This window comes from Bombina bombina, chromosome 5 (assembly GCF_027579735.1).
Source record: "Bombina bombina isolate aBomBom1 chromosome 5, aBomBom1.pri, whole genome shotgun sequence".
In the NCBI taxonomy this organism is placed as follows: domain Eukaryota; kingdom Metazoa; phylum Chordata; class Amphibia; order Anura; family Bombinatoridae; genus Bombina; species Bombina bombina.
The window spans coordinates 307661923-307683761 of NC_069503.1; the positions used below are offsets into that span (position 1 = coordinate 307661923).

The 21839-nt window shown below is 32.5% G+C and overlaps 1 protein-coding gene across 1 annotated transcript in view; it reads right to left on the bottom strand.

Annotated features, from left to right (window-relative positions):
- TAC1 (tachykinin precursor 1) overlaps nucleotides 1-13956 on the bottom strand; it is a 34592-nt gene extending 20636 nt beyond the window's left edge. The window contains exons 1-6 of the mRNA XM_053712981.1: nucleotides 13897-13956; nucleotides 13453-13694; nucleotides 4902-4998; nucleotides 3812-3835; nucleotides 3393-3416; nucleotides 150-203 (exon numbers count right to left, since the gene is read on the bottom strand). Coding sequence (XP_053568956.1) covers nucleotides 150-203; nucleotides 3393-3416; nucleotides 3812-3835; nucleotides 4902-4998; nucleotides 13453-13563 — 310 coding nt within the window. The 5' untranslated portion in view covers nucleotides 13564-13694; nucleotides 13897-13956. The remainder of the gene's footprint in view (nucleotides 1-149; nucleotides 204-3392; nucleotides 3417-3811; nucleotides 3836-4901; nucleotides 4999-13452; nucleotides 13695-13896) is intronic.
- Nucleotides 13957-21839: the final 7883 nt, after the last annotated feature.

Sequence of the window (21839 nt, forward strand, 5' to 3'; positions counted from 1 at the left end):
CATAAAACACTCTAATGTTAACCCCTTTTTCACCAACAATTGGAAAAAATAGATGCTTACTAGATATCAGTATTCATGTGCCTGAAACCTATCTTTGTGATCATTAATATCAACATTTCCTAACAGTATAACAAATGGGAAATACATACCAGAATATAAAGATCTTTTGCCCATGAGTCCATAAAAGGAATCAGGTTTATACCCTGAAAGAATATACATTTAATGATAGTATTTTAAAACATTTTAACATCAACTCATTTGTCATCCAATTGCACTAAAGGATATGTTCGTTATCTGACTGTAGTAAAATCACTTGTTATCATATAACAGAATTTAAATCTAATCACCAATGCTTTGATATGATATCTACACATATATTTTAGACTAAAATGCTTCTGAGATTTTCTAAACATTATTCTAACTGTCTTCTATACTGCTTCACATTTGTGTGAAATGATTGCAGTAGAAGCTTCCTTTGTTGTGTCAGTCAATATATCTCCCCAGGGAAAAACCCTAGTGTTCCATAGAAGTCTATTGCACATTTCCATTAGTACATTAGCACTTTTTCATGAACATGTTTGTGGTGAAGGTTATATAATCCACTAAAACAATATTATTTTCACCCACTCACATTTTCTTTAATTGCACTTTGCATGTTGTTCTGGTATCCACTTCCTCCATTATGAAACATTAACCTTATACAGCTTGTTTTTATCGTATTAATCTGAATGACTTTCGTTATGCTTTATTTTGTTACTCAGATTTTTATGTATGAAATAAATTATTTTTAAAAGTATGAGGCGACTGCAAGTGTGGACATTGTTGTGTAGAAAGAAATTAAATTATACCTACAGCTTAGCTTTCACACTAATGTGTGATTCTTTCTGATTTAGTGATGCATATAGCAAAAGCAAGACAAAATCTTGGTCCTTAAAGTAAATAATTGAAGATGATTAAACAAGTGTGTGTGTTTGGCCTCTTTCTAGACCTTTTTTTTAAAACAAAAATTTATTACATCACACAACTATCTGTATGTTTCAACATTTTGTTCACTGAAAAATTACCCATGTTGTCTTGGTTAATGCATATGTTTTACTGCTGTTATCCCCATCTAATTATGTAAGTTTTCTGCTGTATTCTGAGAAAAAACATTCTAACATAATAGTCAAAAGCATAGGTGCACTCATGAATAGCCACAAAGAGAGAAAGAAAGGACAAAGATAGGAAGTAGCCGTTAACTATGATGACCTGTAACTTAGAGGGCTGTATTATCCTTAATTGGCGTGAAGACAATGTCCTCTTTCTACTGAACAATCACGTGTCACTTTGGATATCACTTGAACAGTGTGAAAAAGGCCGTTTTGTAATCTTTTAGCCACCATGTTATGAGTAAAATGAAAGGGTGGAAGGTATCTGGCACTGCAACTCTACATAAGGCCCAAATATATATATAACCATGAGACCATTTACTTCAGGAAACAAAGAATATGTCTTTAGTTGAGGAATTCATTTTACCTTGGGTTATCTCAGCCTAAAAATAAATATATTACACCCACTTGCCCATGACCAATCTCCTCTTTTAACTAAGGGGTCACTCTACCTTCTAGATATTATATGGTAAATGTAAACATTGCAAAGTTTACAAGTGCTGAAACTGTCTCTTTTTCTTCAAAAGCTAAATCTATACATTTACCAGACCCTTAAAGGGACACTGAACCCAATTTTTCTTTTCTTTCATGATTCAGATAGAGCATGCAATTTTAAGCAACTTTCTAATTTACTCCTATTATAATTTTTTCTTCATTCTCTTGCTATCTTTATTTGAAAAAGAAGGCATATAAGCTATTTTTTTAGTTCAGAACCATGGATAGCACTTGTTTATTGGTCAGTTAAATGAATCCTCCAATCAGCAAGAACAACCCAGGTTGTTCACCAAAAATGGGCCGGCATCTAAACGTATGTTCTTGCTTTTCAAATAAAGATACCAAGAGAATGAAGAAAATGTGATAATAGGAGTAAATTAGAAAGTTGCTTAACATTGCATGCTCTATCTGAATCACGAAAGAAAAAATGTGGGTTCAGTGTCCCTTTAATGTCCCTGATTCAAAAAAGATGTCATACTTATGAAAAAAGGGTGAATATCCACTGAACCCAAAGTTCAGAAAAATATATTAGTTTAGTCAAGAAGAATTGACTATATCCTCCAAGTCAGAGATGGGGAACATTCTTGGTCCTCCAGATGTTTCAGAACTACATTTCCCATGGGTATTGTAGTTCTGAAACATCAGGAGCCAAGGCCCCCCATCTCTGCTCTAAGTAATAGAATGTCCACTGTCTGCACTTATATTTTTAGGGTTTTGTTTGTTTTTTATATCATTTTCCAGTGAAGACAGATTTAATCATACAACTAAGGTTCACTTAAGGATTTAACTACAGACAAAATACTAAATTGCATAAAAACATGCAATTTTTAGATACTACAAGGCTGGTGCTCACTCAGATTCAGGAGTTGAGCCATTCACAAACAATAAATATAGTAAGCAATAACTCAGGGTTTGCTACTTTGCAAAGAAAACCTGACTGTACCTAATCAGATTCTATGCAACACACATTGGCTCCTCCTCTTTTTATTCCCTATGTACGGCCGCTGTCTAAAATTCCCTACATTTTAAGGCGTTATACAGAATGTAATTGCACATAAAGACAATAGTTATAAGGCCTTCAGTGAATTAAAGTAAACAAACTAAAAATAACAATAATAAAATAGTGTTGCAAACTGTTATGTACTCTGGATCACATTCTATCATTTAGTTTACTGCCTTAGTGATGCTCCAGAATAGAATATCTGCCAAAAATGTTATTAGTGCAGTGGGACTAGGTGGCTTACAAATTAATTTAACCATGTGTGGTACTACCATTGGCACAGCAGGTGCAGTGGCACCAGGGCCCAAGTGCTGGGGGGGGGGGGCATTGCAGGCACTCTATACATAGATGTGTGCATAATGTGTACCTTCCTGATGCAGGCAAGCCTTTTATTAGTGCGGGTTGTCTATCTATATATCATCAAAAATATTATACGGAGAAGCATGTATATTATTGCTATTGCTTATTACTGAGTTACATTTTGGGGGCTCAACAAAAGTTGAACCAGGGCCCTCTGCTGAGTAGGTCCACTCCTGGACAGTACAGAAATTTAGAAAGTGCTAAACCCTTATCATGTAGAAAATTTATTTAAGATTTAATTTATGAAAAACAAAAAAAGCAAATAATCTGGAGGTAATTCAAATATTTGTCCATATTTACATCCCTTTAAGCATAAACCCTTCTTTTAGTTTGGATGACAAATGGTCATTGTTTTTCATTTATATGCCTAGAAATATATTTAAACTTACGTCTGCGAGATATCTGACCAAATCCTAGAAAAAGAAAACAAAAATAAAATGCCCACTCAAAATATTCTTAAATTTAAATGGGTTTAATTATAAAATTATAAAACAAAATGATATATTAATAAAATAAATAACATAAACTAAAATTATAAACAAATTAGATGAAATTCTTTAATTGGAAATTAAAATATAATGAATTGTGAAAGGATTGGCACCAGATTTTAAGTATTAGCATAAGAATAAAAAGATAAAAGATTAAAAAGGAAATATGATTTTATTTCACAGCTAATATATACATCTCCTAGTACCATACTGAGAATGTATGTAATGCAATCTGTAATACTTATAATGCAATAATGAAAACATTGAAATGGCACAGCTTTGCCCAAAAGCAACATTACCAATGCAGATTTCTTACTTACTTTTGCGAGAAATTTGACCAAATCCTAGAAGAAAAAAAAAGTATTTCTATTTACAATAGATATGGTATCTAAAGCACTGTCAACAGGAAAAGTGGAATTGAAAAAAGAGAGTGGCACTGAATATATGCTTTATCTTTATGACCAACACGGCTACTTGACTGCATATTTATTTAGTTTATTAAAAAGGGAAAACTGCTAAGCAACCCGTACATGCTGTTACCAAGAATGAAGGGTAAAAACATATTTTGTGTAGTCCACAAAATGTGCAGGGATTTTATTTTTTTAAATATCTTTTTTTTTTTTTTTTTTGTAAATTAGCAAGAGCACTAAAATACTCTAAAATCGCTTTCACATATTTCATTAATTCACAGTGTGTGTGTGTGTGTGTGTGTTTATCTATGCGAATGGACATGGAAGTGTCTGTGTACCTCTGTGTGTTTATATTGTTTATATATGTGTGCATGCACATATGCACATGCATAAGAATATAAAAAAAAGTGTATAGAAAATCCATTTCCATTTTATATCTTTATTAATTAAAATATTATTCCAAATAATGTCATTATGATATACAATTCTATGCAGATGCAGAATGTATGAAGATAAAGTTCTGCAAATTGCAAATTAAGCAAAAATAAAGACTTATTATTCCAGAATTGATAAAGGTCGCTAAGCACATGATGTCTGCTTATTTAGCAAATAGTATAAGCAGACGAAAAAGTGGATCTTAGTGGAAATAAGAAAGAGAGGAGGGTAGTTTAATTCAGAAGAACATAAATTTTCAACAACAAAAAAATAGGAATATCAAAATAAAATGTAGAAGGTTCAGAAGTAATTTCTGAAAGTATTTTTATACAAGATAAGTAGTACATAAATTAAATAATCTTTCAAAGGGAATAGTATGAACAAATGAAGAAATTATGTATTTAAGGTACAGGATATACATATGGATATTCTAAAAATAAATAAATATATTAATTAATTAAATAATTAATTAATTAAGCCTGCACCTTACACTGACATATATCAAAATATTTTTTTCTATAAGAAAACTATAGTAGAAAGCAAAATTAAACTGTTGCATCCTTACCATTACGTTTTCCCATTAGGCCATAGAACTGATCAGGCCTAGGTTTCCTAGCAATTCTTTGTAAAAAGTTTTCAAACATTGGTCCTTGCAATTCATCCTAAAATGTAAACATAATATAAACACAAGGCTGTTAAAATATATGTAGGTATGTGAAATGAACAAAATAGACTAACACAAAAGTTTAAAGTTCTAAAGTGTGAAGGTAAAATCAAGTAAATATTAGATATTTTAACAGTCAATAATATTTATTAATAGTTTATTATTGTAGAATAAACAACTGCATTTTGTAATTTGTGACATTTAAACAAATACAGACCTTTTACCAAAATTGATAATATTTTTTTTATTTCACTATTACCCCTTTTGTGTTTTAAAAATGTAAATCATGGGGACAAAATGAAATTTAAATCCATATAAAGAAAAATTAAGTAATTTAGCTTTTTTTTATCAATTTATGAGTAAAGAAAAAAAACATATTAATAGAGATTGCAAACACATACATTTTAAATGCCAAACTGTTGGTCTATCCTGGTCTAAAATTCAACAAAAAGACTACTGTGTGGTGGGAGGGGATCTCCCTGGATGTATCAGTGGTATGGGCATAACCCAATTTATGATGTCATCACTATACATAAAAGTATTTTTTGCTAAGGCTATTTTCCCTGCTATAACATATACCAATACATTTCCCAACAGATGCATTTACATTTTTTACATTGTTAATGTAGAATTTAAATCTCAGACACAGCAGTGGCACTGGTCTGGGTAAAACAAAAAAAAATGATAAGGATAATTCCTCTATGAATGTCACTATGTATGTCCCTTTTCAAAGAGTTCATAGAGAGTGCAGTCCCATAAGTACCTTTCTTCACTTCAGACTGGAGATGGGAGGGACCAAAGAAGGATCATATTATTTCACAATGAAAAAGTAAACTTTATAATGAATCTAATATATATTTTGTAATGCCCTTTAAAATTATATTAAAGGGACATGAAACCCAAACATTTTATTTCATGATTCAGATAGAGTATACTATTTTTAACAATTTTTTTATTTACTTCTATTGTTTAATTTGCTTTGTTATCTTGGTATCCTTTGTTGAAAATAATATCTAGGTAGGCTCAGAAGCAACAATATACTCATTGGGGGTTACTGGTGATTGGTGGCTGCACATATATGCCTTTCTCATTGGCTAACCAAATTTATGTAAAAGTAGTTTTTGAGGTAATTTATTAAATTTAACCTCCCATCCATCCCAGAACCTGCTCATTCACCGCCTTAAAACCGGGGCACGGAGGAGATGCAGGCCAGGTGTGAGCCATACTTTCAAGCCTGTTGCATATCCTGTAGGATGTGGGATGATCGGGGGGTATGCAAAGATTCATACACATGAGATAGAGGTATGAATCCATAGATATTTCATATGACTGCAAACACAATAACATGCTGAAAATAAAGTGTGCTGGCTTTTAAGCTTTTTATTTGATAGTCCACATGATTTCCAATGATGCCACTCATGTGTCACTCATCAGATACAAACCAAAGGGACAGTAAAGTCAAAATCAAAATGACATTTTCATGATTCAGATATAGCATGTCATGTTAAACAACTGTCCAATTTACTTCTAGTATCTAATTAAGCAAATTATATAATATAAGTAAACTGGAAAGGTTTTTTCTCTTGGTATACATCAGAATGTAGGCAGTGCATTGTAAAACATCTACATACAAAATAAATTATTTACAAATCACTTTGTAGTCAAAATTTGAAAGATTTGTTATTTCAGAGCAGACCAAGGACAAAACTCTTGAGAAGAATCTCCTTTGCAGCCAATCTTGATGCAAATGATTTTCTGTACTAATCAAAGCAATTCAAATACAAAATAAATTATTTGAAAGTCATTTTGTAGTCAAAATGTGAAAGATTATTTATTTCAGAGCAGACCAAATAGAAGCCATCTAATTTGTTCCAATCAAAAACCAGTTGCAAATGATAGCCTCTATTAATCTAAAGGATTACTGTGTTCATTTACCTGGATGAAGTAAAATCCAGCATGCTATATAACATGACATACAATATTTGTAAAATATTAAAAAATAAAATACAGAAAAGGCAGACAAAATAAATAATGAATGTACATTGCAGTTACATTTAGTTAAAGGGACAGTAAAGTCACAAAAAAATCTTTCATGATTTAAATAGGGCATGTAATTTTAAACAACTTTCCACTTTACTTTTATTACCAATTTTGCTTTGTTCCCTTGGTATTCTTAGTTGAAAGCTAAATCTAGGAGGTTCATGTGCTAATTTCTTAGACCTTGAAGACTGCCTCTAATCGATAAGCATTTTGACAGCGTTAGTTCATGTGTTTCATATAGATAACATTGAGCTCCGGCACGTGAAGCTCCTAAGAGTAAGCACTGATTGGCTAAAAATGCAAGTCTGTCAAAAGAACTGAAATAAGGGGGCAGTTTACAGAGGCATAGATACAAGGTAATCACAGAGGTAAAAAGTATATTATTATAACTGTGTTGGTTATGCAAAATTGGTGAATAGGTAATAAAGGGATTATCTATCTTTTTAAACAACAAAAATTCTGGTGTTTACTGTCCCTTTAAATAAATATTTGAGGGGGGTATTTTAAGCTGTATGGCCCCTTTAGTATTTAATTTAACAACATTTTCTTCCTGGCTAGGCCTGATGCAAATACAGGACCAAGTATGACATAAAATGACGAATAATAATGTAAGTTTTAGCTGCAATATGTGTATAACATTAATGATTTGTTAGTTAAAACATTTTGGCATTTTAGCAGTTTTCCAGAATAATTCTTGTTGAAGAGTGTTTTAGCTCTTATTTAAGATTTCTGTGAAACTATTACCAAACAATTGTTTAGATATGTCCATTCATTTCAATGAACTTGGACAGCTTATGTGACACAACCTATGTGACATTCTCTTTCTTAAAATAAATGTATCAGGAATGCTTTAAAGGCTTAAATAGCATTGTCTATTTTGGTTATAAGACAAGTTTAGTATATGGAATTTACAAATATACCAGTTATTCCTTCAAAAGCACATGGAAGTTGACCAATAATACAGAACTAGAGAAAAAAAATATAGCATCTCTGAATGAATCCATAGGCTCCAAAATGTTTATAATATATCATAGAAACCAGACCATCATCTTCATTAGTTAAAAAAACAACTCATCAACCATCAAAGAGCTAAACTCAAGGATACATGACACAATGCTCAATAATTTACCATAACAATACAGAAATGTTGAAATGTTTACTGCTTAGGTAGTATTGGTACCAGCCTTGACATATACCCTTTATTACTAGGATAATTAAATGGAATACAGTATGGATTTTAGATATTATACAATGTTATAACTGTTTCCATAGAAATGTAATAAGGACTAACATTTCAAAACATTCCTATATTAAATTGTTTCCTGCCTCTTTTCTAAAACACCATAATGTTGAGCATTTACTCTTCAAGATAACCTTCAATGGCTCCATCAAAAAAAGAAAAAGAAAAGATGTATCTATTAAGTTAAATTAAATTTAAAACTCTAGGGAGTTCTGAAAGTAATTCTTGATTACAACAGATGCACATAAGTTTAAACAGGTAAAACATATTGCTGGGAATCCGTAATACTATTAGATACAAATGAGATGAGATTGATCAAATGTGAGTTAAAGCTGGGATGCTCAAGTAATTGATTCATGTGTGCATCTCGGAGATGGAGTAATAGAGTAAGTAAAATATGAAAGAAATCAAAACATAAAGGTATGAATAAATAGCATGGCATAAACCATAAATAAAACTGAGTCTGGCAGTATAATATAGACAAGTACAAATACATTAAGAATGTATGTCTGATGTTACTTAAAGTGAAGGTCAAGTCTGGCTTAGTGGTTAACAGTTTTAGCAAGATTAGCTAAATTAAGTATGATGTTAAGTCATCAAATTCTTTATAACTAATAATAAAAGTTGTATTTTTTAAATCGCATCTGTGTCACTTGTATTATCCGCCCGCCATATTGCCGTAATTGATTGACAGTTTTTTAATATGTTCTATCCAATCTATTTTTTACCCCCGTGGCGTCCTGCCCCTTTTCTATAGCGTCATTAAACAATTATGCTTATGCGTATAAAAAATGTGAGCGTCATCACCGTCATGCTCGTGCATGAAGCACGCACGCGTAGTCCGCTCTCTCATTATTTTGGATACGAGCGAGTGAGTGACTAACAGTATTGCGTAACAGTTGAAAAGGAAACGCATGCGCTACACAGTGAAAAATACGCATGCGCATTTCAAAAAGGTTGTTGTGCACGAGCGTAGGGAACTTGTAGGAACGATAGCTACGTCACTAAAGAAAAATAAGGAAGTGTGGTAGGGGAGGGGCAAATATCGATAACGGAGGTATTATATTTATTTGTTTTATTTGAAAATGACTAATTTTTTTGAAATATAAAGTTAGCGACTGTAATACGTTGATGTTAAGGTTTCTATGGGTGTATTGCATTTAGATAAAATTGACCTTCACTTTAAGTCTATGTAACAGGTCATAGGTCTGAATTGATTTACTGTTGCAAACCAATTACCTGAATCTTGTGAATGCAATTTATCAATAGTTGGATTGGAATATTTAAAGCACAGATAAATAGTTATGTCAATGGTGACATATCTGACTCTTTAACATAATTACAGATTTCATCCAAAGGTGACTTTGTGGCCATGAGGTAGCATGTCATTTTTCTAGTAGATGAATTATTCTACGTGGAATAAAAAAAATGCCAATTTAAAATGAAAATAATTTGAAAAAACTGGTTGTGTAAAGTGACAAAGCAATATTTCCCATGATCTCTTCTGCCTTTAATAAGACTAAATGTAAAATATGCTAAATTTCTCCAAAAATGAAGAGCACTGAAATAACTGAATTTTACATTATACTAAATAAATGTTATTCATAACATTCATGTAAATATATATATATAACAGTCCAGGAGAACCCAGCACACACAGCAGATAAGCCCCCCGGGATGCCTACCAACTTAGTATATAAAAAGTTTCACAAAGGCAAGCACTCTCCGGTGTTGTAAATAACAGTTTTTACTGTGCAACAAGCATATGAATGTTTTCTGGTATCTGAGGACGGGCGGATGCCCGAAAACGTTCATATGCTTGTTGCTCAATAAAAACTGTTATACATATACTTGCACACACATGTATATGTATATATATATATATACATATACATGCACACACACACATATATATATATATATATATATATACATATACATGCACACACACACACACATATATATATATATATATATATATATATATATATATATATATATATAAAGAGTACTGAGGCTATAGATAGATAGATAATAGATAGATAAATAGATATAGTGTATATTAATTATTTAGCATGCATGAATGAATATGCTATTGGGTAAAAACATAAAAATCGCATATAAAAATGGAATGGTGATATAAGCAATTATGAAAATGGGATTATATAAAGTTTACTGTTTAGTCTCATGTTATGTACAGAATAGGAATTTAGCTATACTGAGTGAAAAACCTTATTTAATGGAAAGCTTATAGTTAAACCAACTGCAAAAAGGCAAATACTGTGTATTCAGTGAACAGCAGGATCATTTATAGACAAATTAAAGTAGATGAATCATATCAAATATGGCTCAAGTATTGTGTGCATAAATGCATAATAAAATGAGCATTGTATTTACATGTAGTTGATTTATAATGAACTGATTATTTCATGCACTAGTTACAAATAATGAAGCAAATACTGTATGCAACAGCAGTTTTTTCTTGAAGTATCTCAGAGCTATCAAATAAGGCAGAGTTAATTAATCTTGCAATGAAATCATTAACTTTGCTTAAAGAAATTCTTAGCAAAGCAACGTAATCATCAGCCAAATTTTACAAGATTACCAACTGGCAAACTTAGAATAGGACTAAATGTATTGTAATTACATTTAATTATAGCGGAAATACTAATAAAAATAATTAAATGCTTTTAAAAACATATTAGTCAATAGAATATTGAAATAACCGAGATTAAAAACTATAAAATGACTTAACATTTAGAAAAGGTACCAAACTAAAATATTGAACACTAAGGACTTTACTTAATAAGCAATTATTTTTTTTTATATACTTTATTCAAACTAAAAAAAGTCCCTCCAAAATCAATTAAGAATACTAAACTAAGATGTCACATTAGGACAATTTTCTCTTGGAGGTCTATTTCAGTTACATAGGGATATTAGTAAGCAGCATAGCTATCAGTATAGTACATATTACACTAGAGAATGTTCTCTTAAATTTGCAAGAATGTAGCTAACATAGATATAGTCTATTAAGTGGTAGTGCCCACATTATAACACATCCTTTAAAAAAATTACTTTAATCGTATGCATATTTTACTGTTTATTTGTAATAAATCCTTACACTATTTAACTATTTAGTATAAACCAAGCAATTGTACACATGGTATAGGAAAACTTCAAATGATTCATTTTGTATTTATGACCGAAACCATTAATTTCAACATGATTTTGCATAGTTTGTCCTTACAAAAGATATTACTACCATGTTAATTTTAAGGAACAATTTCCATTCTGCAAAGCATTTTTTTGTAGTTTTTGTACATTTGATAAAAAATGGGACCCTACAATCCTTTTGTGGTATATTAATCAAAGTGTAACACTTATAACATGGGATAAAAAAAAATATGCTGTTACATAAGAATAATGCTTTGCATTGATATTTTTGTCACTGAAATGTTGTCATTAAATATGCATGAAGTCTGCTTAAATAACTGTAAATCTTTTTAAAAGCATAGTACGCCAATCAGATATTAGTAAATAAATAATCTTGTGACAGGTGCATGAAAAAGAATGCTTTAGAATAATCATGAATAACCTAAGCTCGTTTGAATCCAAGCCTCACTTGAGAGACTTGTAGGTAAGTTTAATAGCTACTTTTGCTTGTTTTATATCCACAATGCAATGTGGAGAAGACTGAAGTTAAGGAGAATGTAGATTTTCCTGTGACTTGTTGGATATATGCATTTCAATCAAATATCTGAAATATTGATGTCTGCTGAAATAATTTGGTAATTATGAAAAAAACACTAGTTCCTTTCTAAATGCACACTCATGGTTCTTACAATAATCTCTGGTCATTGTCAACAGTCAACTGCTAAAGCGTGGCATATTGGAAACAGTGATACTTAATTCCTCAGCAGTAATAATATAATAATACTGCTCTTGTGTTTATGGTTTAAATACTGGTTATTTGTATATAAAACACAAAGGCAATGTTTCATTGTTATTTATATAGAATGTACTAAAACTTTGTAACATGATTTTATTAATTCAATTTCTATATATTTTATATTTATATATTATATGTATTATTATCAGTTTTAATGTATGTTATGTACTATTATTATTAATATTATTTATGCTTTGAGAGTATCACTATAATAATGTAATAAATATGCAAAATGTGCTAAGAAGCAGTGTAGAAACAGTGCGTGTCTGTGCTCTTGTCTGATGTGTGCCTATATATATATACACACACACACACTGCGGGAAAACGGTATATATATATATATATATATATATATATATATATAAACTAAGTAGAAAAAAACAGTACATAAACTCACACACTGATGTTAACACGGAAATATTTCTTTCTTTTTCACCATTTTTTAATCACTAGTAATATATATATATATATATATATACAGTATATATAAAGAGAGAGATGTGTGTGTGTGTGTGTGTACACAAATTTTTAAGAGCATTGTATTTGATTAGTTAAGCAGCTAAATGTTCCAAATGTAAAGCATAAGAATATAATATATGAATTTTGTTTTCTACATAAATTTAAAAACAGGAACATCTGCAGCAGCCTTATCATTATGCATATAGTATATATATATATATATATATATATATATATATACACACACACACATACATTAAAAAGTTATGTTTATAAATTAACACATGTCTTGTATTTCTCAGTTACTAACAAATGTGAATATGTTGCTTGCTAGTAAACCCTATAATGTACAGAAGTATAATTTAGCACTATAACTGCTATGACATCTAGCAATGTGAAACTTAATAACCAATTACAGAAAATATGGCAAATGGCAGATGAAGTGGAGCAGTGTCAGTCTGCTTTGTTCTGATTTAGACAGCTGCACCTGTGTACTTGATAACAAATAGCATGCAGTTTACAAATGATTTTCTATTATTCTTTTGTAGTGGAATCAATTTAATATAAACAAAATAACAATGTACACTTTATTCAGACTAACAACCCCAATGGAAATGCATCAAATAAAAAATTCAAGACTGATGGCTGATTTATTACCATTTTAAGATAAAATGTAAATAACAAAAACAAAAAAGAAGTAAACATATTATCTATATTTTGGATCAGAAAAAACAACAACAAACAAGCAGACACAAACTCACCTGCATTTGGTCACTATATGGCCAGTCAATATCATCATTGAAACCCACTTCCGCTGCAAAGATTTGTGCTGAAACCAGGAGAATCACAGCAAAAGCTACAAGGATTTTCATGGTACCTGGTATTGTATAACGAACTACGATAAACAGACAGACCTGCTACAGTGACAGGTGGGAAGCAGGAAACACTGAACTCTCAGGGAAGCTATGTGCATAAAGCAACCCGGGTTTTACAGTTTCAAACTCTGCAATAGAAAAAAAAAAAAAAAAGGCAATTAACATATTTTATCAAGTGCACAGAAATAATGATCTAAAATACAAGAATCAACTTAGTATCTGCACTTGCTGCAACATAAATGAAGTAAGCAGCTCTGTTTTATCAGCATATAAACTTCTATAGTAAACCAGCAGCGTCTGAGCTGTGAAGCACATGCTGTGTGCACTTACTGTACTACAGATGGAAACTGCTCTTATTGCCTCAAACACCCAGCAAGTGTGAAAGCCAATACTGTATCTCTCTGAATACACTCTGGAGAGCTCCTCTCTATATATAAGTGCAGATGGGCAGGTCTAAGGGAGCTTCGTGTTCCTAAATCTAATTACTGCATTCATTCTATTTACCATATGAAGCACGGAACTTTGTGACGTATATCCCCAGCAGAATTTCTTATCAATATTCAATGACATTATTTGGAGGCTTCCCTGTGACTTCCTTTGACCCTTCCCGCCCCCCCCCCCTTTTCATCTGATAAATCAATCTAATGGCATGTCCCTTGGAGGTGATCTGCTGATGTCAGTGATTAGATATATGGCGTAGAGACATTTACCAAAAAAAAGTATAGGCAGAGGAAGTCATTTAATTCCATTACACATTTTGTGATGCAAACTTATTACTAAAACATTTAAACAATATGAATCAGTAGATATATGCTGTGGATGATACCTTAGAATCCCAATTTAAGATGTATTCTTTCTAATTGCAGCCTATTTGAATGTATAGAGGAGTGATGCTACGTTGCAATAATGTAGGTTCATTGAGGGTCCATTAGGGAATGTTCATATCATTCAAACAAAATATCCGTCCAACATCAATGGAAAATACACCCACAACAGATGAGTTAATAACAATTTAATGGATTTTAATGAATCACCCCCATTATTACAATGAGTTAAAGAAAAACGAATACAATATTTTGCTTTTACAAATATAGTCGGGGATTTAAAAAATATAATATACATTTTACCCATAGACTTAACAAGTGGGGTTTTTTTCTTTCTAAAGTAAGTACAAAATCTGCAACAAACCCCAGGTTTGCACTTTTTTTGTTCAATTATTCACTTGCTGCTTATATCATTGTCAGTGCTTTCTAAGGGGTTAACTTGGAGTGTTAAATCACATTAAATTATGTTCATGATTGCACTGAAAAATGCTATTTATTAAAAAAGCAAGTTTATAAATGGAGGTATGAAAACATACTATTACCACAATTTCTTGCAAATTGAATAAAATTATTAAATTAAAGGGACAGTAAAGTAAAAATTAAACTTTAGTGATTCAGATAGAGCATGCACATTTTAGCAACTTTCCATTTTACTTCTATTATCAAATTTGTTTTGTTCTCTTGATATCCTTTGTTTAGAGTAAACCTAGGTAGGCTGATAGGAGCTTAGGAGTGTGCACATAGCCAGGGCCGCCACTATAAATTTTGGGGCCCCTTACTTTGACATGTGCAATTGTCGACCAAGTGACTAAAACATATATGCACTTTATTCTTAAGTGTAGTCAAACTTGGAAATGTTGTGAAGGTAGTAACACACAAACACAGAACTCAGTAGTAAGGTCAAAATGTCCTAAAAAGGAACAGACAATGGACACACACAAACTCAAACACAAACTTGCATATACACCCAAGGAAACACCCAGAGAGACAGCCTCAGGAAACACACAAAGACATACACACACACAGACACCCACAGAAAACACACAAAGACACACCCAACCACAGAAAACACACAGACACACACACACACACACACAGAGACACCCACAGAAAACATACAAAGACACACACATACACAGAGACACCCACAGAAAACACACAAAGACAAACACACCCTCACAGAGACATCCACAGAAAATGCACAAAGACAGACACATAAAACCTAACAGAGAGACCCACAGAAAAGAAATACATACACACTCATAGAGGCACCAGCAAAAGCACAAAGACATTAACACAGACACCCACAGAAACACTCACAGGCGGTAAAATGTCTTCAGATCGCCATCCCCTAAATCAACAGTGTGTGACATGCATGATAAAAAAAATAGCAGAAATTAAGAGATCACTTTTTAAAGAATCATATTTGTAAATGAGCAAACAAAAATACTTATGTGAATTCAAAATTGTACATTATTGATCTGTCAGAAGGGGTAGATGAAGAAAAGTACTTTTGAAAGGTTGACATATGTTTGGGGTTCCCCCCCATTTTCCCAACCAAGAGAATCACTTCAAATTGGTCAGCTGTACTTATGGATGTTGAAAATACTGTACTCTATATGGTCTTGGTGGAACAATAAGCTGTGGTACTCAGTCTCATACCATTAGATCTGGTTAAATGCAGGATTTAGGCTTGTTTGTATGTATTTCAAAATTAAGTCAGCTGTATTGTAAACTGATCAGTGTTTAAGTTAACCTGACTCATTTAAAACATTGAGCAATCTTAGCCTGAGAGTACAACATTTTATGCAGACATAAAAATCGTAGATAAAATGCCTCCTGGCATCTGGAAAGTCTTTGCATAAAGGGGCAGTAAACTGGAATGTAATTAAAATATATTTATATAAATTAACAAAATCATATCTGCCAAAAGGGCACCTACCATTTGTGTATTGAGGAGCAAACATTTCTGCATGGTTTTAAATACAGGTGGCCCTCGTTTAACAACGGTTCAATTTACACCGTTTCAGAATAACAACCTTTTTTTTCAGTCATGTGACTGCTATTGAAAAGCAATGAGAAGCGGTTCATTTATTAAAATAGCCAATAGGTGGAGCTGTCCACTTGTGTTGCAGCAAAGCCAAGCAAGCTGAAATTAATCAGTTTAACCAGACCTGAGCTATCGAGCAGATTTCAAAGGAACAAGATCTTCCTGTCTATAGATCAGTCCAGATTGGAATGCATAGAAAGAACTGTTTGCAGAAAAATGCAAGTGAAGTCTGTGTTGTGTGATTATTTTATTAGGTTTATAATGCTGTTTAACAAATGTTTTTGTTCATTTAACTTAGTTTAATTATATATTCTGTGTTGTGTGATTATTTTATTAGGTTTATAATGCTGTTTAGCATTTAAAGTCTTAATTTCAAAGCTTTAAAAATAATGTATTAGGTGTTGCTTATGACAATTTTGAGAGGGGCCTGGAACCTATCTCCCTCACTTCCCATTCACTTACATTATAAACTGTGTTTCAATTTACAACGGTTTTGATTTACAACCATTCCTTCTGTAACCTAACCCCGGCGTAAACTGAGGGCTATCTGTAAATAATTTCTACAGCATTGTCAAATAATCATAAATAAACTGCTGCATATTGCTAAAAAATATGTTTTTATGGACCCCTGGCCCCACCATACAACTTATATAGACAAATGTGTATTATCTGGCACTGTGCAAATTAAGGTGGAATTAAACTAATAAGGATCCCTATATTGGAAATCTAAATCTTATTCTTTTACCTTTATAATTTGATTTCCCACCATACAACTACCACACTGAATTAACAATCTGAAATTGCACAAATAAATAAAAAATCATTTACTAAGTCCTACCTCCTCTGCAAATGAAAGTGATCTGCTGTCAGGCACACACTGTTCAAACTGAAGTGCCAAGTCTGTCTCACACTGTGCATAGTGGTTTAGTGCACACTCAGAAATCCTCTCAAATGCTAATGCTTTACTCTTTGTAATGATATTTCCCCATGCTCAATAGCACTCTGCTGTAGCGCCCTCCGGTGGCTGCCAAAATGTAAAAAAAAAAAAAATGTTTAAATAATAGTTGTGCTTGCCTCATTGGGCCCCCCTAGCCCACTGGGCCCCTGACAGGAGTCACCCTATTCACATCCTGATGTCAGGCCCTGCACATAGCTAAAGCAGTCTATGACAACAGTGTTTGTAACTATGTATAACATTGCTATAAACAACATTGCAAACACTTCTGCCAGATGGCGTGCCATGTGCACGCTCCTGAGCAACCTTAGGATTACTCTTTAACAATGGATGCCAAGAGAATTAAACAAAATTGATAACCGAAGTAAACTGGAAAGTTGTATAAAATTATGTGCTCTATCTAATCCATATAAGTTTAATTTTGACTTTACTCTCCCTTTAAAGGGAGATACAAGTTAAAGGTTCATTAAACACTTTGAGATGGTAATATAAAATTATAAATTGTGCGTGTGTGTGTGTATATATACATATATATATATATATATATATATATATATATATATATATATATATACATATATATACATATACACATTATACTCTGCAATATACGTTCATTATTTTTTTTCCCCTTTTTCTGTAATTCCATTCTGAAATTGTGAGATTTTCTGTTCCTGATATAAATGGAAGTGCCGAACACTGTTATATTCCACTCAGCGATTGGCTGCACACTCTAGTGACCTATTTATAACTGTCCCTAATTGGTCACAGCAGAGAAGGTAACCTATGTTACAAAATGGCAGCTCCCATTGTTATACAGAAACTAAAACTTTGCACTTATTTTGTCAATATTTAAATAGCTAATGAAGCAATAAAAATGCATCTACATGTTAATCTTAGACTAATATTTTCTTTGAATGCATCATTTTATTTAGCATTTATTTAGAGTTTAATGTCTGTGTAAAAAACTGCTGATTGGCTAGTTTGCATCATGTGGGCTTCACTTTTGGCACAAGAGTGAGCCATTTTTAACCTTGTTATTTTACAGAAGCCCTAGAAACAGTGAAGAAGCCGTTAAAGGGGCATTAAACTGCTGATTACAACTACACTACAGTTGCAGGTGTCTTCAAAGTAATTCTATTATGTTAACCCCTTTCAAATATTAGTTAGTGAAGCTCTGCATCTCCACACTGAGTGCCGCCATCTTGAAGCTTATATTTATTATGTAACTTTTGAAAGTGCAAAAATGTAATGCTTCTGCGCTCTATTATGTGAGCTAAACTGAAGCGACAGCTGTCAAAAAGTTGGTTACATCGCAGATCTGTGAAAGTGCACAGCTTTTATTACAGGATGCAACAATACTATTGCTACAAGATGGTGGAAAGCTTTACCAGCTAGATTCTGTAATGAGTTAAAATAAGACAACAGCTTCAATCAGAGCTGCAGATACAGGAAGGGAATCTATAGCATGATAAGTTGTAACAATCCTATTGTAGTTGTACCCAGTTGTCCCTTTAATCAAAAATATACTGCCCTAGATATCTGGAACTGACAGTTTCATATTTGATTTGTGTGCCCCTATTGTCATAAAAATTTCAACAGCTTGGAAAATGTAAAAAAAAAAAACAATTCAAATTTGAAATAGTAAGTTGAATTTCACATTTGACAAGAATAGTTTTTGCCGTATACTTTCTTTTGTAGAAAAAGGCAATTTAAAAAAACGTATCACACTTTTCTAATAACTTTTCATGTGGTTTCCCGAGTATACTAAGGTAAGCCACATGAACTCTCATTCAATACTCATGCACGCATGTAGTGTTTGTGACACAGATATATAGACAACTTTCCCAGATTGAACCCCCCGAGAATATTTCAGTACAGGTAGCCCTCAGTTTACGCCGGGGTTAGGTTCCAGAAGGAATGGTTGTAAATTTAAACCGTTGTAAATTGAAACCTAGTTTATAATGTAAGTCAATGGGAAGTGAGGGAGATAGGTTCCAGGCCCCTCTCAAAATTGTCATAAGTAACACCTAATACATTATTTTTAAAGCTTTGAAATGAAGACTTTAAATGCTAAACAGCATTATAAACCTAATAAAATAATCACACAATACAGAATATATAATTAAACTAAGTTAAATGAACAAAACATTTGCTAAACAGCATTATAAACCTAATACAATAATCACACACCACAGACTTCACTTGCATTTTTCTGCAAACAGTTCTTTCTATGCATTCCAATCTGGACTGATTTATAGACAGGAAGATCTTGTTCCTTTGAAATCTGCTCGATAGCTCAGGTCTGGTTAAACTGATTAATTTCAGCTTGCTTGGCTTTGCTGCAACACAAGTGGACAGCTCCCCCTACTGGCTATTTTAATAAATGCACTGCTTCTCAATGCTTTTCAATAGCAGTAACATGACTGGAAAAAAAGTTTGTTATTCTGAAATGGTGTAAATTGAACCGTTGTAAAACGAGGGCCACCTGTATATAGTAATAACTTTTAGTAGATTACCATTCTATGCTAAAATACAGGTTTTCCTCCTCTCTTCCTTATGTCTGAGGCAATACACAAATAAAAATTAGAAAGAGAAATTTGCATAATGAATTATGTAACGTCAATTTAAAACATCTGCTATTAGTGATTTAAAATAATACATTGTGTTTATTCCTTATTGCCTACATTGGTCTGAACCTTAATAACTTCTACACTTCTAAATTGCTGCTTATTTCTAAGCCCCTGCAGGCCACCTCTTATCTCAGAGTATTTTATTGCCTTTTCACAGCCAGACAGTGCTAGTTCAGTGTTGAAATATAGATAACATTGTGCTCATCCCCCTGGAGTTATGCAGAACCAGCACTAATTGGCTAAAATGCAAGTTTGTAAAAAGCACTGAGATAAAGGGTAGTCTGCAGAGGCTTAGATACAAGGAAACAACAGAGGTAAGAAGTATATTAATATAACAGTATTGGTTATGCAAAACTAAGGAATGGGTAATAAAATGATTATCTATCTTTTTAAACAATACACATTTTCAAGTAGCCTCTCTCTTTGAAGGAGCATCAAAGGGAAAAAGCTCTTATATTTTAGAACATTTTATTATCGCACTATTGCTGGCATAAAACTATGGCCTCCTTTCCAACCCTTTCAAAACTCCTGTTTGATAGGAAGTTTGTTAGGTGGTGAATGTGGGAGAAGGAAGGCACTCATAGCATTCAGCTCTATATAGAGCCTGGATTTCTTCTTGTGAAAGTGCAACACACGCATATCTGGATTTTGCTCCATAGAGGGGCGTCTGTCCTTATCTATTATAAATATCAGTCAGCCGGAGACCTAAAATGGCCGCCGGCAGTGAAATAACAGCAATGTGCTTGCACAGCAGCCATCTTTGTTTGCAATGTTTGCTGTGGCCTTAAAAAATGGCCACCAAACACGCTGAATGATGTTATTTCACTGCCAGCAGCCAGCTTAGTTAAGGTCGCCGGCACACTGGGGGTTGCCTACAGGCACCTGGGCTGTAAACCCGGCCTGGTGTGTTGCACTTTCACAAGAAGAAATCTGGATCTGAAAAAGCTGAATGGCATGAGCGGCTGCCTTCTTCCACAATCTGCAGCTAAAAAAACTGCCGAATGCACTTGCCTATTGTTTGATATTGAAAAAAAGCATCAGCATTTATTTTATTTATATTTTTTTTTATCAAAACAATCACATTCTTACTGTGGCAAACACAGCCGAGCTTGATAACTCCCATCATATTCAAGCTCCATTTCCCCATAATGGCACCGTTAACTACCGATAATGGCTGTTGATCACCAAAAAACGAATCAATACACGAAAAAAATGCAACTACTCTTGAAGCTGCGCAGCCTCTCTCTCAAACTGACAAGGCCATTCAGCCTTATTCTGCTGGTCCATCACTCCTGACAGCTGTACATAAGTAACTTGTGAAGCTATCCCAGTTAAAGGGGCACTATTACAACAAATGTAATTCATAAAATATTTTATTATGTGCAGTAAAGTTTAATTTTTTATTTTTTTAAGGGTAACTTGAATGTCCCTTTTTAATTTTCAAATATTAAAAAAACAAAGGTATACAATTCAGTTATATAATGTAGAGCAACATATATGTTATGCAAATATTGATGTTATCATACTTTTACCATGTCAAACATTTTAAGACTAGTACTGCGGTCTCTATTATCTTTCTTAAAGGGGTAATAATACAATATAAGTCTATTAATAGAAAATTTAAAAAAAATGTTTTTGATTGTACCCCACACAAAACAAAATCTCCATTTAAAATCAAATGTAGTAGAACTTAATCTCTTCTATTAACTAAATTATCCTAAATGTTTTCATGTATAATTAATAGACAATTATTTTTTTGTGTTTATATCTTTCTTTATCATCTTTTCAATTTCCAAATTGAATCAAATTTG